The sequence below is a fragment of the Mesoplodon bidens genome (assembly GCF_964165515.1).
Source record: "Mesoplodon bidens genome assembly, chromosome: 1".
Lineage (NCBI taxonomy): Eukaryota > Metazoa > Chordata > Mammalia > Artiodactyla > Ziphiidae > Mesoplodon > Mesoplodon bidens.
In genome coordinates, this window is record NC_138176.1 from 76117732 (window position 1) to 76137596 (window position 19865).

General features: G+C 36.8%; 1 protein-coding gene across 3 annotated transcripts in view; it reads right to left on the reverse strand.

The window, feature by feature from the left end:
* The window catches only part of COL25A1 (collagen type XXV alpha 1 chain), a gene marked incomplete at its 3' end in the record, with an annotated part of 495089 nt that overhangs the window by 205301 nt on the left and 269923 nt on the right, over positions 1 to 19865 (reverse strand). For all 3 annotated transcript variants that reach the window (XM_081244165.1, XM_081244163.1, XM_081244164.1), the window contains exons 3-4: positions 10685 to 10729; positions 8645 to 8652 (exon numbers count right to left, since the gene is read on the reverse strand). In XM_081244165.1, the coding sequence (XP_081100291.1) occupies positions 8645 to 8652; positions 10685 to 10729 (53 nt within the window). The remainder of the gene's footprint in view (positions 1 to 8644; positions 8653 to 10684; positions 10730 to 19865) is intronic.

Consider the following 19865-nt stretch of genomic DNA (forward strand, 5'->3'; position numbering starts at 1 on the left):
CTGATTTTGGAAAAAAACCTCCAGAAAAAAAAAAAAACCTCCAGAAAGTAGGCATAGAGGGAACATATCTCAACATAATAAAGGCCATATATAACAAACACAGAGCCAACATCGCCCTCAATGGTGAAAAACTGAAGCCATTTCCACTAAGATCAGGAACAAGACAAGGTTGCCCACTCTCACCACTATTACTCAACATTGTTTTGGAAGTTTTAGCCAAAGCAATCAGAGAAGAAAAAGAAATAAAGGAATCCAAATTGGAAAAGAAGAAGTAAAGCTGTCACTGTTTGCAGATGACATGATACTATACATAGAGAATCCTAAAGATGCTACCAGAAAACTACTAGAGCTAATCAATGAATTTGGTAAAGTAGCAGGATACAAAATTAATGCACAGAAATCTCTAGCATTCCTATACACTAATGATGAAAAATCTGAAAGTGAAATTAAGAAAACACTCCCATTTACCACTGCAACAAAATTAATAAAATATCTATTAATAAACCTACCTCAGGAGACAAAAGACCTGTATGCAGAAAACTATAGGACACTGATGAAAGAAATTAAAGATGATACAAATAGATAGAGAGATATATCATGTTCTTGGATTGGAAGAATCAACATTGTGAAAATGACTATACTACCCAAAGCAATCTACAGATTCAATGCAATCCCTATCAAACTACGAATGGCATTTTTCACAGAACTAGAACAAAAAATTTCACAATTTGTATGCAAACACAAAAGACCCCGAATAGCCAAAGCAATCTTGAGAAAGAAATATGGAGCTGAAGGAATCAGGCTCCCAGACTTCAGACTATAACTCAAAGCTACAGTAATCAAGACAGTATGGTACTGGCACAAAAACAGAAATATAGATCAATAGAACAAGATAGAAAGCCCACGTATAAACCCATGCACATATGGTCATCTTATTTTTGATAAAGGAGTCAAGAATATACAATGGACAAAAGACAGAATCTTCAATAAGTGGTGCTGGGAAAACTGGACAGCTACACATAAAAGAATGAAATTAGAACATTACCTAAAATCATACACAAAAATAAACTAAAAATGGATTAAAGACCTAAATGTAAGGCCAAACACTATAAAACTCTTAGAGGAAAGCATAGGCAGAACAATCTATGACATAAATCACAGCAAGATCCGTTTTTACCCACCTCCTAGAGAAATGGAAATAAAAACAAAAATAAACAAATGGGACCTAACGGAACTTAAAAGCTTTTGCACAGAAAAGGAAAACATAAACAAGGCAAAGAGTCAACCTGCAGAATGGGAGAAAATATTTGCAAATGAAGCAACTGACAGGGAATTAATCTCCAAAATTTACAAGCAACACATGCAGTTCAATATCAAAAAAAACAAACAACCCAATCCCAAAATGGGCAGAAGACCTAAATAGACATTTCTCCAAAGAAGATATTCAGATTGCCAACAAACACTTGAAAGGATGCTCAACATCACTAATCATTAGAGAAATGAAAATCAAAAGTACAGTGAGGTGTCACCTACACCAATCAGAATGGCCATCATCAAAAAATCTACAGTAAATGCTGGAGAGGGTGTGGAGAAAAGGGAATCCTCTTGCACTGTTGGTGGGAATGTAAATTGATACAGCCACTATGGAGAACAACAGTATGGAGGTTCCTTAAAAGACTAAAAGTAGAGCTACCATATGACCCAGCAATCCCACTACTGGGCATATACACTGAGAAAACCATAATTCAAAAAGAGTCATGTACCACAATGCTCATTGCAGCACTATTTACAATAGTCAGGACATGGAAGCAACCTACGTGTCCATCGACAGATGAATGGCTAAAGATGTGGCACATATACACAGTGGAATATTATTCAGCCATAAAAAGGAACGAAAGTGAGTTATTTGTAGTGAGGTGGATGGACCTAGAGACTGTCATACAGAGTGAAGTAAGTCAGAAAGAGAAAAATAGATACCGTATAGTAAAACATATATATATATATATATATATATATATATATATATATATAATCTAAAAAAAAAAAAAACGTTTCTGAAGAACCTAGGGGCAGGACACGAATAAAGATGCAGACATAGAGAATGGACTTGAGGACACGGGGAGGGGGAAGGGTAAGCTGGGATGAAATGAGAGAGTGGCATGGACATATATACACTACCAAATGTAAAATAGATAGCTAGTGGGAAGCAGCCGCATAGCACAGGGAGATCAGCTTGGTGCTTTGTGACCACCTAGAGGGGTGGGATAGGGAAGGGGGGAGGAGACACAAGGGGGAGGAGATATGGGGATATATGTATATGTATAGCTGATTCACTTTGTTATACAGCAGAAACTAACACACCATTGTAAAGCAGTTATATTCCAATAAAGATGTTAACAAAAAAAGAAAATACACATCAGGACACGAGGTCACACGTCACAATCTTCCTGTACTTGTGAAACCACAGGACCACAGAGGCTCATGGCAAGAAGGAAGTTGGAGGGATTTACTTCATACAGATTCTATGCCATGCATTGCTCATCAGAAGCAAGGCAATTTACCTTCTCTGACTACATTTGTGATTTACATTAAATTTATGGAATGGAGGCATGGGCAATTACCATTAAACTTGCCACGTTAAGTCTTGATATTTTAAACAATTTCTTATTTGTTGAGATAAATATTTTTCATTGAACACAGAATTTGGGAAATAAAATGTTCTAAAAATAACTTTATAGAAACATTCAGATTTCAGTTTATGGAAAAGAAATGGAAGGAAAAATATGCAAAAAATTAAATGATGCTAAAAATAGAGGAGTATGGTCACTGCAAGTTACAATTGTCAATAATTGGATACTATATCTAAATAAATATAAAATTGATCAATCCATTTAATCATAATAATGCCACTGTTCATCCATTTTCTCCAGATGCAAGAAAGATAGAGGTAGACTCATCCACCAGAGGACAGACAGCAGATGCAAGAAGAACTACAATGCTGCAGCTTGTGGAACAAAAACCACATTCACAGAAAGATAGACAGGAGGAAAAGGCAGAGGGCTATGTACCAGGTGAAGGAACAGGATAAAACCCCAGAAAAACAACTAAATTTAGTGGAGATAGGAAAGCTTCCAGAAAAAGAACTCAGAATAATGATAGTGAGGGTGATCCAGGACCTCAGAAAAAGAATGTAGGAAAAGATAGAGAAGTTGCAAGAAATATTTAACAAAGACCTAGAAGAATTAAAGAACAAACACTTAGAAGAATTAAAGAACAAAAAAAAAGAGATGAACAATACAATGACTGAAACGAAAAATACACTGGAAGGAATCAATAGCAGAATAACTGAGGCAGAAAAATGGATAAGTGATCTGGAAGACAGAATGGTGGAATTCACTGCCACGGAACAGAATAAAGAAAAAAGAATGAAGAGAAATGAAGACAGCCTAAGAGACCTCTGGGACAACATTAAACACAACCACATTCACATTATAGGGGTCCCAGAAGGAGAAGAGAGAAAGCACCCAAGAAAATATCTGAAGAGATTATAGTCGAAAACTTCCCTAACATGGGAAAAAAAATAGCCACCCAAGTCCAGGAAGCACAGAGAGTCCCAGGCAGGATAAACCAAAGGAGAAACATGCTGAGACACATAGTAATCAAATTGACAAAAATTAAAGACAAAGAAAAATTATTGAAGACAACAAGGGAAAAACAACAAATAACATACAAGGGAACTCCCATAAGGTTAACAGCTGACTTCTCAACAGAAACTCTACAAGCCAGAAGGGAGTGGCATCAGATATTTAAAGTGATGAAAGAGAAGAACCTACAACCAAGATTACTCTACCCAGCAAGGATCTCATTCAGATTCAACAGAGAAATCAAAAGCTTTACAGACAAGTGAAAGCTAAGAGAATTCAGCAGCACCAAACCACCTTTACAACAAATGCTAAAGGAACCTCTCTAAGTGGGAAACACAAGAGAAGAAAAGGACCTACAAAAACAAACCCATAACAATTAAGAAAATGGTAGTAGGAACATACATATCGATAATTACCTTAAATGTGAATGGATTAAAGGCTCCAACCAAAAGACACAGGCTTGCTGAATGGATACAAAAACAAGACCCATATATATGCTGTCTACAAGAGACTCACTTCAGACCTAGGGACACATACAGACTGAAAGTGAGGGGATGGAAAAAGATATTCCATGCAAACGGAAATCAAAAGAAAGCTGGAGTAGCAATACTCATATCAGATAAAATAGACCTTAAAATGAAGTATGTTACAAGAGACAAGGAAGGACACTACATAATGATCTAGGGATCAATCCAGAAAGAAGATATAACAATTATAAATATATATGCACCCAACATAGGAGCACCTCAATACATAAGGCAACTGCTAACAGCTATAAAAGAGAAAATTGACAGTAACACAATAATAGTGGGGTACTTTAACACCTCACGTACACCAATGGACATATCATCCAAACAGAAAATTAATAAGGAAACAGAAATTAAGGAAACACTCCCATTTATCACTGCAGCATAAAGAATAAAATACCTAGGAATAAACCTACCTAGGGAGACAAAAGACCTGTATGCAGAAAACTATAAGACACTGGTGAAAGAAATTAAAGATGATAGAAACAGATGGAGAGATATACCATGTTCTTATATTGGAAGAATCAATATTGTGAAAATGACTATATTGCTGAAAACCATTTATAGATCCAATGCAATATCTATGAAATTACCAAACGTGTTTTTTACAGAACTAGAACAAAAAATCTTAAAATTTGTAGAGACACAAAAGACCCCAAATAGCCAAAGCAGTCTTGAGGGAAAAAAATGGTGCTGGAGGAATCAGACTCCCTGACTTCAGACTATACTACAAAGCTACAGTAATCAAGACAATATGGTACTAGCACAAAAACAGAAATATAAATCAATGGAACAGGATAGAAATCCCAGAGATAAACCCATGCACCTATGGTCAACTAATCTATGACAAAAGAGGCAAGGATATACAATGGAGATAAGACAGTCTATGCAATAAGTGGTGCTGGGAAAACTGGACAGCTACATGTAAAAGAATGAACTTAGAACACTCCTAACACCATACACAAAAATAAACTCAAAATGGATTAGAGACCTAAATGTAAGACTGGGCACTATAAAACTCTTAGAGGAAAACATAGGAGGAACATTCTTTGATATAAATCACAGCAAGATCTTTTTTGATCCACCTCCTAGAGTAATGGAAATAAAAACAAAAATAAACAAATGGTACCTAATGAAACTTAAAAGCTTTTGAACAGCAAAGGAAACCATAGACAAGACGAAAAGACAACCCTCAGAATGGGAAAAAATATTTGCAAACAAATCAACAGACAAAGGATTAATCTCCAAAATATATAAACAGCTCATGGAGCTCAATATTAAAAAAAAAAACAACCCAATCCAAAAATGAGCAGAAGACCTAAATAGACATTTCTCCAAAGAAGACATACAGATGATCAAGAAGCACATGAAAAGCTGCTTAACATCACTAATTATTAGAGAAATGCAAAGCAAAACTCCAATGAGGTATCACCTCACACCAGTTAGAATGGGCATCATCAGAAAATCTACAAACAATGCTGGAGAGGGTGTGGAGAAAAGGGAACCCTCATGCACTGTTGGTGGGAATGTAAATTGATACAGCCACTATGCAGAACAGTATGGAGGTTTCTTAAAAAACTAAAAATAGAGCTACCATATGACCCAGCCATCCCACTACTGGGCATATACCCAGAGAAAACCATAATTCAAAAAGACACAGGCACTCCAATGTTCGTTGCAGCACTATTTACAATAGCCAGGTCATGGAAGCAACCTAAATGCCCATCGACAGATGAATGGATAAAGAATATGTGGTATATATATACACAAGGGAATATTACTCAGCCATAAAAAGGAATGAAAGTGGGTCGTTTGTAGAGACGTGAATGGATCTAGAGACTGTCATACAGAGTGAAGTAAGTTAGAAAGAGAAAAACATATGTCGTATATGAATGCATACATGTGGAACCTAGAAAAATGGTACAGATGAACCAGTTTGCAGGGCAGAAATAGAGACACAGAAGTAAAGACCTAACTTATGGATACTATGGGGGGACAGTGGGGGGGTGGGTAGGGCTTGTGGTGTGATGAATTGGGAGATTGGGATTGACATATATACACTAATATGTATAAAATGGATAACTAATAAGAACCTGCTGTATAACAACAACAAAAGAAATATAATGGAAATATTTTATCAAACCACCTACTCTAAAGGAAAATTTGATGAAAAGCAAATACAATACCTTGAAAATCATATATGGGGGTTTAGAAATTGGAGGCTTAACAGGATTTCATTACAAGGTATTCCACCCCTAAGGGCTCCCATGATATGGGGTCCAAAGTACTTAAGGTAAGACTCCATTGTATTAGTAAAGGTAGCACAATGAATATATATATTTTTTCTCTTTTTCACAATCAATGGTTTTTTATCTTATCAAATGTGAGCAACTTAACTCGAGTTATCTTTTAGTCGGTATAAAAAAAGTGTGGATATATGTATATGTATAACTGATTCACTTCGCTGTACAGCAGAAACTAACACAACATTGTAAATCAACTATACTCCAATAAAAATTTAAAGACAAAACAAAAATAACACACAAAAGAACATGAAAGAAAACCTCATAATTACATATACCTTATTTCTTGTATCTGATGCAATTTGCTAAACACATTATAACTTCTTTAAAATGCATCTGAGATGCTGTAGTATTAATGCTTATTGTATAGATTAGCCATTTTACATTTTTTGGTCATGCTTTTATTATGTGTAATTATTTATATCAAGAAATATAATTTGATATTGAATCACTATGTTGTACCCCTGAAACTAATATAATATTGTAAATCATCTATATTTCAATAAGAAAAAGAAATACAATTTGACCCATGGCTAGCCAAACCTGTGCAACAATGAGCCATATTATAATATACTCACAATTTCAAGGAAGAAGGATAACGTGGTAAGCAGAAAGCATTTACAGTCAGACATATCTAACTGAATTCCAACTTTGCAAACCCTCTTTAGCTGTACAGCCATTGATAATTAACCTCTATGAGCCTCAGTTTCCTTGTTGACAATGGTAATGTTTAGAGACATTAATAGGAATGGGGATGGTAACATCAGAGACAAAATAAATGTATGTAAAGTGCCTAGAATATTGCCTGCCATACACAGGGGCTTAAAATATATTAGTCCTCTTTTTTAGTACATAATAAGAAAAGGAAAAAACAATTGAAATATTCTAGGTGGAGAACCTGCACTAATAGATGGCCCTCTGAAAGCAAGAGCCATATGGGTGTCTAAACTTGTGAAGGACCAAACAGGAAATACTAGAATCCTCAATATCATCATAAGGCAGAAATGAGATGTAACTGCCTCTTGGCCTGCCTAATACTTACCTCCACAAAAAGAAGCCTTGAACGCTCTATTCTGGATGTAATCTCCAGAGTTTCCTTTGGGTAGTAGTGGTTTGTTTTTAGTTTTAATGACAGAGTCTTAAATATGAAGCCAAAGAATAAGGCTCCTAGACCTGGGGCATGCCATCTGCCTAGCATTAAGCAAGAGCTGAAAGTCAGTTACAGAAGCAAAGTCATTTCTAACATGATTTATGTTCTGTCCTTGAACGTGGCAGGAAGACTGCAAAAGATATTTGGAAGCCAATGCTTCCTGTGAATAAAGTAAACGAGTATATGCTAAGCCCCTCTCCCTGGACCATGCTGGCCTGTTAGAGAAGTTGCCAATGCAGAGTCTGTGAACCCTGGAGCAAACCGACTATTCGGGATGAGAAAATATCTCCAGGGCAATGATCATTGCTACCGTAAACGTACAGAGCACAGTACGGCACCGGGGTCAGACGACAGATATCCAGGATATTACTCAAAAACACATCTAGCTCAAAGCTGACAAGATAATCTGTTCCTGTGAGTACAAAGCAGGCTGGAATGCTGCAGCCATGACCTACACAAGGAAAGAAAAAAGAAAGTGCAACTCTCCAAGGGCTCCAACTCAAGCTCTTTATGCAGGCAAAACTCCAAGGGACTTCAAAGGGAGTGTTGCTTATGGAAAGAGCACTGAACCAAGCCCACCGGGGGTATCACTTCCACGATCATGTTGCCATCTACATTTCGTGAACTGGCAAATGCAAATATTTCAGATACAAGCTTAAACGGATGAAAAAAAGAAGTGTGAAAGAGCTTGAGGGTTTGCTCGCAAAGAAACCTCAGAATTTCAGGAAAAGCATTTAATATCAGGAGCTTCATAAGTTATTCCAAAATTCCCAAGGCAGTAATTGGTTTGTGATCGTATCAGTAATAAAATATTTTTTTAATTGACACATATTGCACTCCTACATATCACATGATCACAAAACAGTATACTTAAAAAATAATGTCCCACAGTTAAATACTCTTAAAAAGATCAGCAACATTTTTCTAATTGAAATATAGAGTATACTTTGATGTTTTAACAGTTTTAACATACGTGATTTGATTAACGTAGAGGAGCCAGAATGCAGCAAATATACTTACAGGAGGACCTATGGTGGGGGGAGAGTAGAGAGAATAAGAAAAAGGGAGAGACAAATTAGTGAATATACAAATAGTAAGATTTAATAAAAGATTAGAACATCATAATAATCATCAGCACAATACAAGAGACATAGAAATCACTTAAGAATTTAGTGCCTCTCAGTCATTTTTTAGATCATGAACCTATTATGAGACCATATCAGAAAAATGCATTTACATCTATGTACACACAAAATTTTATGGAAAATTTCAAAGAATATTCCCTGAGGACTGTTTATGAATTACTCAGAAGTTCATATATTTTAAGAAAAGACTGTCTAATTTATACACATAAAAATTTAGATAAAATATGAATTAGGAGGAGAGTTAGTCATTTATGATAGACCAGTTGTAGATAATTGATATATAAATTTCTTGAGTTTGGTAAAATGGCTAAATCAGAAAGGTACCTGCTATTTGTTCTAAGAATGTTTATCATTCAGTAGTATTGTCAATATATAAAAGATTAAGTCTTGATGTTTATATAAGTTTCTTTAAAACTATGTATTCTCATCAAAACACAAGCAAAGTCTAAGAAAATTTCAATATTTCGCACACCATATGTTCAATTAAAGCACCAGTTCTCAGTAGCCAAGAAGTTGGTAATTGATTTTTATATTTTCTGTAAAACTGCATAAGTACAAAATTTTCACTTTTTTTTTCTTAATCCTCTTTCTTTCTTTTGACACAAAGATCAATTCAGTGATTATTTGGGTCCACCAATGTTTTATCATTTCTTTTTCCTCAAAAACATTTATAAAGCATCCTCTATTATAAAACTTTGCACTCAATGAAAGGGATACCTATACAATTTTCCAGTTACTTAGAGTGAATGAGGTTTAAAAATAACTTTTGATAATTCTCTTAAAGGAATTAAGCAGCTATGTTTTCATAAAAACCTTTTTACTTTGACATCATATTTCCAAAAGGGAGAGGAAATGAGACAAAAAAATCAATCTGTCATCTGCTCTTTTTGATAGATTAGTATTTCTATTTTTTAACCCTTAGTAGATTGTTTTTAATATTAATAAATACTTTAGAAAACGCTGGAAAATAGCATTTCTTAGTACACTAAAATCAAACCTTAAATTACCTTCCTCCTATCTTGCAAGGAAGAATTGATGTCCTGTTAAGATTTCACATTTACATTTACATTTTTGGAGTCTTAAACTTTATAAAACTAGTAAAACCATAAGTGAACACACTCATTTGAATATATAGCTTTCAGAAAAAAATAGTTTTTATTTGACTTTGCATATAGGGATTTGGCCTGAAAGCAAAAAACAAAACAAAACAAAAATCACTAAAATGGGTGTTGGGACAACTGGTTGTGCTTCTAGTCCTGCTCATAAAAAATTGCACGGCCTTGGCTGAACCACCTAACTGCTCTGGGTCGCCATTTCCTCAACTATAAAATGAAAACTCTGGATTGATTACTAAGGTTCCTGTCATCACTAAAATTCTATGGTTATACAAGAGGAATAAAAATTCTTAAATTGTGAAAAGAATGAGAGTTAAAGCATGACAAAATTTTACCAGTTGGATAAAATAATAATCAGCTTTCCAGGACATGTGCCCCAGTGTCCCAAGGCAGATGTTTCTGCAGAGAGTGTGCATTGACTGACCACCTATGTAGGTGGAAAGATGGGTGATGCTGTCATACTGCATGTGGCTAAGAAACCCTCTGATGCTGTACACTGAAAGGGCAGATTTAACTTGACACAGTAAATAAGCCAAAATTGGGTGTCAGGGGTTAGTAAACTGTAATTAATAATATTTTGCAAACTTCTCCTTCCTACTGTTTGAAGGAAATAAGAAGATAAAAAAAAATTCTATGTGTAGCAGAGAAGATATAAACATCTCACAAACACACACACACACCCCCACATGCGCACATGCACACAACACCCAACAGAACAATATAATTACTAATTAGGAGGAACAGATGTGGGAACCTAGCCAGAACATGAATGACACAGAACAGCTGAAAGAGAGACTTACCAGATTCTCCTCTTCGGCCCCTTTTACCTCGTTTCCCCGGAGGGCCTGAAATAAAAAGAACAATTTTTGGAATTTTTGGTTCCAAAATGGCTAGTAAATGATTTCTATATATCTTGTCACTGTTTTTAACTAACATGAAAAGGACCAGAGATTTGTAAAGGCCAACTCTGTCTCTGGCATTTCAGCATAACTGTTAAGCTTCATTTAATTATAAAAGCTGTCCTAGATCTCTAACCAACTAGTGTTACTTAGAAACACTAAAGATTCAGAATTTTTGTTCATCCTGCCTGGGTATCATCAATAAGAAAGGGTTCGCTAAGCAAACTGGTGGTGTTGAGTTTTCATGTTTCTTAGGAAAATTTCTTCTCTGAAAGTTTCAGCATATTAATAATTAAAAGTACTAAGTACAAATGATTACAGTTTCTCTTCAGTCAGTTTCCTCATGCTTCTCTTGAAAATATTTAGTTGGCAGATAATTAAAAGTATATATTAATAATGTAAATAATCTTTACAAATATTTCTATTTTATTAAATGTGAATTTTCATTTATTGGAATTTCTCTAATTAAGAACCAGCTGAGTTAAATCACAACTCTTTTAATTGGAAAGTGTTTAGGTAGTAAGTATTGGTCTCATTTTTCTAAGGGGCTAGCTCATTATTGTCATTCAATAAATGTTTAGTCTTTATGGTGATTCCATTTTAAAAGTGAAGAAATAACCTTTTTTTTCAGTGAGTTCCCTATGAAGACCACCAAGCCAGTATGTGTCAGACTTGCACAAGTTTCTAGACTTTCATGGTTTTCAAGCCATTATTCTCAACTATATAATTTGTGCCCTCATTTCCTTGGTTAGGAATAGCTCCCGCTGAATTATGATCCCAGCAAATAGAAGAGAATAATTAGCCCACAGTGAGAATTGAGGTCTTAAAATATTTGCTGGGAGAAAGAGGCCAAGGAAAATACAGAACTGCTTGGTTTTGAAGAATAAGTTGCAAAGTTGGACTGATGTTTTCTAAACTCTAGAAAGTTCAAGGCACAGGCCTTGGCACCCAGTTGACTCTTAATGTGATCCTGAGCTACTGACTTCCATATGGAAACACTATCATGAGAAATAAAAACATCAGTGGGCCAGGTTACTTTCCCTGCAAGCCCTTACACAGAGTAAGTCTGGCCATCTGTGTTTTGTAAGAGGTTAAAAACAATCAAGCAATAAAATCAATTGAAAATATTAGGAGAAGTGGCTTTGTAGCAGAATCCAAAATTGTCATTCGAAATTTCAGGTTTCTTTCTGTGTTCTGAAATAAAGAGAGATTTTCATCACACTCAAGTTATCCTTGGCCAGACTGAGAGCAGAAGGAGAATCATATAAATAGGTAAATAAACCCAGTGGAATCCTAATAGGTATGAAAAATATACATTTATACACATGCTCAAACATACACAGACACAGATATATATTGACAAATTCTGATATATAATATACAACATCTTTTGGATTAGGAATCAGATTTTCTTATATTACAAAATTACTTTAAGAAGTGTTTAGCAACTACTAGATACTTATGATGTCTGTGGTCTGCACAGTAGGGACTATATGTCATGTATAAGATGTATATCTGCTCTGAAGAAGCAAAGAAGTTGAAAAGACTAAAATAACACACATGAAAAATTCGTTAGTAGTATATGTTGTGAAGGCGGCACAATAACTTTGTGCTCTGACTTGTTCCTTCTACTCTAAACACATGGTCAATTATAAAAAGAGAAAAACATTTAAAAGTATTTGCATTCGAAAAAGACATGGGCATGTCCACAGGCCAGAAATGAACCAGAACTGGAAAGTGGAGAGCAGGGATAAACCATGAGCTTGCCTGGCTCTGGTTCTAGAAGTAGAAATGGTGGCTATGGGTTCTATCCCTGAAGAGTAAATACTCAAAAGTTCTCTCATCAGATTCAGACTCACTTCTTAAAGCTGGAGGCTTATAAATACTAAAGAGAAGCTTTAAAAAAATCTAGATCTCTGGCTTAAAGGCTGGGGAATATAGATATAACCTCTCAATCAGAAAACGAAGTAAGCATCTGCTGGTTTGATGCCTGATTCTGTGATATTCCAAACATAAATTTGTGACAGGAGTCTTGAAATGTCATTTTAAGACAACTCTGGTCTAGAAAGCTGGGAGGTCAGGTAAAGACGGACATAAAATGATTAGGCAAGAAAAGGTGAGTATAGAGGAAAGAAAGGCAGACACACACAGAGAGAAAACTACACACACACACACACACACACACACACTAAAAACCTGCTACTCACAATAAGTATAGAAGTCAAATTTCCAAAACATATGAAGAAATCTAGTGCTAAGAAAGGTAGCACTAAATAATAAGATCATGAATTCTTCCTAGGTAAAATTAATTAATTTTAAGAAACCATCAGATGAAGATTAGTATGTTAATTATGCTTTAAGAGATAAATGAAGAAGTAATACCCATTAAAGAGCAAGGGATTTTGAATGTAAACAAGGGAAAAAAAGACCAAGTGGATATGAAAGAGAACCCTTTAGAAATCTTGAAAATGTCATTGAAATTTAAAAAAGAGATAAATCAGTTAAATGCTAGCCTGGATATGGTTGAAGAAGGAACAGACATGGAAGATGTAGAATGCAGCCCAGAGAGACAGATCCAGTATCTATCTATGTATTTGACTATCCACCATAGTCTGAATGTACATGTCCCACAAGTTCACAGGTTGAAATTCTAACTCCCAAAGATGATAATTTTGGGAGTGGGGTCTCTGGGAGTTGCTTAAATCATGAAACTGGAGCCCTCAAGAATTGGGCTTATAAAGAAGACCCCACAGAGACCCCTAGCCCCTTCCACTATGTGAGGACACAGTGAAAAGACACCAGCTATGAACCAGGAAGAGGGCCCTTACCTGAAGGTGACCATGCCGAAAACTTGATCTTAGATGTCCCAGCCTCCTGAACTGTGAGAAATAAATTTTTGTTGTTTATAAGCCACCCAGCCTGTGGTATTTCATTATAGCAGCCCAAACAGAATAAGACTCTACCTACTACCTACCTACTTATCTATCTATCTATCTATCCATCTATCTATCTATCATCTATCTGTCTATGTATCTATGTATCTATCTATCCATCTATGTTAAGAAGAAAATTTTTACTTATAAAAGAACTCAAAAGAAATGATAGAGAAGACTTTGTTTAAGAGATAATAGATGAGAATATTCCAGAATTGAACTTAGGAGACTTAAGATTGAACTTATACTCCAAGTGGCAAGTAAAAATAAATCACACTTAAACACAAAAGAGAAACTTAGAAATATTCAAGGATAAAGAGAAAATGTTAAGAACTACCAGAGGGAAGATTACAATGGAAGATACCTAACTGACTGCTGTCTCATCCACAACAAAGGAGCCAGAGGGCCCAGAACTGATTTTTATGAAAAGCCTTAGAAGCCTATAATTATGTTTGTTTATTGGAATTAGTTTGTCACTTTCCTCCTGAAGAATATTCCTTTTAAATAGTAGAATCTATCAAGTAAAAACAATAGATTACATAAATGTTTAAAAATAATTTAAAATAAACTTTAAAAAATTTTTTAAGATATCAGATTATAAAAAATGATCAGAGAAGCAATGATATTTTTGAAGAAACCAAGAAACAAAGTTAAAGGGATTCCCTGGTGGTCCAGTGGTTAGGATTCAGCCCTTCCACTGCCATTGGCCCAGGTTCGATCCTGGTTGGGGAACTAAGATCCCGTAAGCCACGCCAAAAAAAAAAAAAAAAAGGAACATGTCTGCCTTAAATATTCAATTTAAGAAATGAATTAAATGCTGTGGGAAATTTGCTCGTTATATTGAGAGTTGAGAAAAAATAAAATCTAAGGAAACTGAAAAGATACTTGGTAAGACAGATATCTATTGAATATGACAAGGTTTTCCAAAGAATTTCATAATATTTGAGAGAAAAAATTAAGCTAAACTAAGTTATGAGAAGATGAGAATCCAAACCCTATTGGATTTACAAAGAAAATACTTGATTTGAGAAGAGCATGTTATAATTGCTATAAGAAACAGAAGACTGAAGTGAGCATTATATTGAGCTTGTGAACTAATAAATTATACAAAACTCACAGAAACACATAAAGATCTTGCTCACAAAGAAAATAAATAGAAGTTTTGAAAAAGTCTACTGTGCAGATGAGATAATTTGATATCACTCCTGAATTTAAAGGTAAAAATAATTTAAAAATTATATACATGAGATGAATTTGACAATGGGCAGCTGGCGGATCACCAGAGTGAAAAAGAAGAAAAGATAAATGATAGATATTTCCCAGACAAAACCGATGTTAACAATAGCTAACAGTAGTTGAAAAAGATACTCCCATATGTACAATGGAATATTACTCAGCCATAAAAAGAAAGGAAATTGAGTTACCTGAAGTGAGGTGGATGGACCTAGAGTCTGTCATACAGAGTGAAGTAAGTCAGAAAGAGAAAAACAAATACCGTATACTAATGCATATATATGGAATCAAAAAAGAAAAAAAGGTACTGATGAACCTAGTTGCAGGGTAGGAATAAAGACGTAGACATAGAGAATGGATTTGAGGAAACAGGGTGGGAGGGGGAAGCTGGGGTGAAGTGAGAGTAGCATCGACATATATACACTACCAAATGCAAGATAGCTAGTGGGAAGCAGCAGCATAGCACAGGGAGAGCAACTCAGTGTTTTGTGATGACCTAGAGGGGTGGGATAGGGAGGATGGGAGGGAGGGGATATGGGGACATATGTATGCATATGGCTGATTCACTTTGCTGTACAACAGAAACTAACACAGTATTGTGAAGCAATTATACTCCAATAAAGATCTATTTTAAAAAAACGAAAGAAAGAAAAAGATAGTGCTCATTTCTATTCCAAACTGAGTGATGAAGTATCAGTCAGGCATGAGCTGTAAGAACAAATATAGAAGGTGGAACTTGACTTATTCACTGAATTTGGCCAGATACTTGCAGCAGAAATTCTAAGTGAATTTTCTCAGCAGAAAGACATGACTCTGCAAAAGAAACTCATTCAAGAATATGAATGGGAAGAGAAAAAGCAGGAGCTATCAGCAACAGAGGAAGTGAAAACTTACAGAGAATTTATGAAATAAAGAATAAATTATAGAGGAGCTTCAAGATGGCGGAAGAGTAAGACACAGAGATCACCTTCCTCTCCACAAATACATCAGAAATGCATCTACACGTGGAACAACTCCTACAGAACACCTACTGAACACTGGCAGAAGACCTCAGACCTCCCCAAAGGCAAGAAACTCCCCATGTACCTGGGTAGGGCAAAAAAAAAAAACAAAAGAAAAACAGAGACAAAAGAATAGGCATGGGACCTGCACCAGTGGGAGGGAGCTGTGAAGGAGGAAAGCTTTCCACACACTGGAAGCCCCTTCGGGGGCGGAGACAGCGGGTGGCGGAGGGGGGAAGCTTCAGAGCCGCGGAGGAGAGCACAGCAACAGGGCTGCGGAGAGCAAAGCGGAGAGATTCCCGCACAGAGGATCGGTGCTGACCAGCACTCACCAGCCCAAGAGGCGTGTCTGCTCACCCGCTGGGGCGGGCGGGAGCTGGGAGCTGAGGCTTGGGCTTCGGAGCTTAGATACCAGGGAGAGGACTGGGGTTGGCAGCATGAACACAGCCTGAAGGAGGCTAGTGCGCCACAGCTAGCCCAGAGGGAGTCCAGGAAAAAGTCTGGAGCTGCCGAAGAGGCAAGAGACTTTTTCTTGCCTCTTTGTTTCGCTGTGCACGAGGAGAGGGGATTAAGAGTGCCGCTTAAGTAGCTCCAGAGATGGGCGCGAGCCAGGGCTATCAGCGTGGACCCCAGAGATGGGCATGAGAAGCTAAGGCTGCTGCTGCCGCCACCAAGAAGCCTGTGAGCAAGCACAGGTCACTATGCACACCTACCCTCCCGGGAGCCTGTGTAGCCCGCCACTGCCAGGGTCCCGTGATCCAGGGACAACTTCCCTGGGAGAACACACAGCGCGCCTCAGGCTGGTGCAATGTCACGCAGGTCTCTGCCGCCGCAGGCTCGTCCTGCATTCCATACCCCTCCCTCCCCCCCGCTTGAGTAAGTCAGAGCCCCCAAGTCAGCTGCTCCTTTAACCCCGTCTTGTCTGAGCGAAGAACAGACGCCCTCAGGCGACCTACACGCAGAGGCGGGGCCAAATCCAAAGCTGAACGCTGGGAGCTGTGTGAACAAAGAAGAGAAAGGGAAATCTCTCCCAGCAGCCTCAGGAGCAGCGGATTAAATCTCCACAATCAACGTGATGTACCCTGCATCTGTGGAATACCTGAACAGACAACGAATCATCCCAAATTGAGGAGGTGGATTTGGGGAGCAAAGATAAATATATTTTTTCCCTTTTTCTCTTTTTGTGAGTGTGTACGTGTATGCTTCTGTGTCTGATTTTGTCTGTATAGCTTTGGTTTTACCATTTGCCTAGGGTTCTGTCCGTCTGTTTTTTTTTTTTTTTTTACTTAAAAATTTTTTTTCTTAATAATTATTTTTCATTTTAATAACTATTTTATTTTATTTCTTTTATTTCATTTTATCTCCTTTCTTTCTTTCCCTCCTCTTTCCTTCTTTCTTTCTTTCTTTCCTTCCTTCCTTCCTTCTATTTTTTCTCCCTTTTATTCTGACCCGTGTGGATGAAAGGCTCTTGGTGCTCCAGCCAGGCATCAGGGATGTGCCTCTGAGGTGGGAGAGCCAACTTCAGGACACTGGTCCATAAGAGACATCCCAGCTCCACGTAATATCAAACAGCGAAAATCTCCCAGAGGTCTCTATCTCAACGCCAAGACCCAGCTCCACTCAATGACCAGCAAGCTACAGTGCTGGACAACTTATGCCAAACAACTAGCAAGACAGGAAGGCAAACCCACCCATTAGCAGAGAGGCTGCCTAAAATCATAATAAGGCCACAGACACACCAAAACACACCACCAGACATGGACCTGCCCACCAGAAAGACAAGATCCAGCCTCATCCACCAGAACACAGGCACTAGTCCCCTCCACCAGGAAGCCTACACAACCAACTGAACCAACCTGAGCCACTGGGGACAGACACCAAAAACAACGGGAACTGCAAACCTGCAGCCTGCAAAAAGGAGACCCCAAAAACAGAAAGTTAAGCAAAATGAGAAGACAGAGAAATATGCAGCAGATGAAGGAACAAGATAAAAACCCACCAGACCTAACAAATGAAGAGGAAATAGGCAGTCTACCTGAAAAAGAATTCAGAATAATGATAGTAAAGATGATCCAAAATCTTGGAAATAGAATAGAGAAAATACAAGAAATGTTTAACAACGACCTAGAAGAACTAAAGAGCAAACAAACAATGATGAACAAACACAATAAATGAAATTAAAAATTCTCTACAAGGGATCATTAGCAGAATAACTGAGGCAGAAGAACAGATAAGTGACCTGGAAGATAAAATAGTGGAAATAACTACTGAACAGCAGAATGAAGAAAAAAGAATGAAAAGAACTGAGGACACTCTCAGAGACCTCTGGGACAACATTAAACACACCAACATTCGAATTATAGAGGTCCCAGAAGAAGAACAGACAATGAAAGGGACTCAGAAAATATTTGAAGAGATTATAGCTGAAAACTTCCCTAATATGGGAAAGGAAAGAGTTAATCAAGTCCAGAAGGCACAGAGAGTCTGAGACAGGATAAATCCAAGGAGAAACATGCCCAGACACATATTAATCAAACTATCAAAAATTAAATACAAAGAAAAAATATTCAAAGCAGCAAGGGAAAAACAACAAATAACACACAAGGGAATCCCCATAAGGTTAACAGCTGATCTTTCAGCAGAAACTCTGCAAGCCAGAAGGGAGTGGCAGGACATATTTAAAGTGATGAAGGAGAAAAACCTACAACCAAGATTACTCTACACAGCAAGCATCTCATTCAGATTTGATGGAGAAATTAAAACCTTTACAGAGAAGCAAAAGCTAAGAGAATTCAGCACCACCAAACCAGCTTTACAACAAATGCTAAAGGAACTTGTTTAGGCAGGAAACACAAGAGAAAGGAAAAGACCTACAATAACAAACCCAAAACAATTCAGAAAATGGGAATAGGAGCATACATATCGATAATTACCTGAAATGTAAATGGATTAAATGCTCCAACCAAACGACATAGACTGGCTGAATGGAGACAGAAACAAGACCCATATATATGCTGTCTACAAGAGACCCACTTCAGACCTAGGGACACATACAGGCTGAAAGTGAGATGATGGAAAAAGATATTCCATGCAAATGGAAACCAAAAGAAAGCTAGAGTAGCAATTCTCATATCAGACAAAATAGACTTTAAAATAAAGACTAGTACAAGAGACAAAGAAGGACATTACATAATGATCAAGGGATCAATCCAAGAAGATATAACAATTGTAAAGATTAATGCACCCAATATAGGAGCACCTCAAAAAATAAGGCAAATACTAACAGCCATTAAAGGGGAAATCGACAGTAACACAATCATAGTAGGGGGCTTTAACACCCCACTTTCACCAATGGACAGATCATCCAAAATGAAAATAAATAAGGAAACAAAAGCTTTAAATGATACATTAAACAAGATGGACTTAACTGATATTTATAGGATATTCCATCCAAAAACAACAGAATACACATTCTTCTCAAGTGCTCATGGAACATTCTCCAGGATAGATCATATCTTGGGTCACAAATCAAGCCTTGGTAAATTTAAGAAAATTGAAATCGTATCAAGTATCTTTTCCAACCACAACACTGTGAGACTAGATATCAATTACAGGAAGAAATCTGTAAAAAATACAAGCACATGGAGACTAAACAATACACTACTTAATAACCAAGAGATCACTGAAGAATTCAAAGAGGAAGTCAGAAAATACCTAGAAACAAATCACAATGAAAACACGACAACCCAAAACCTATGGGATGCAGTAAAAGCAGTTCTAAGAGGGAAGTTTATAGCAATACAATCCTACCTTAAGAAACAAGAAACATCTCAAATAAACAACCTAACCTTACACCTAAAGCAATTAGAGAATGAAGAGCAAAAAAACCCCAAAGTTAGCAGAAGGAAAGAAATC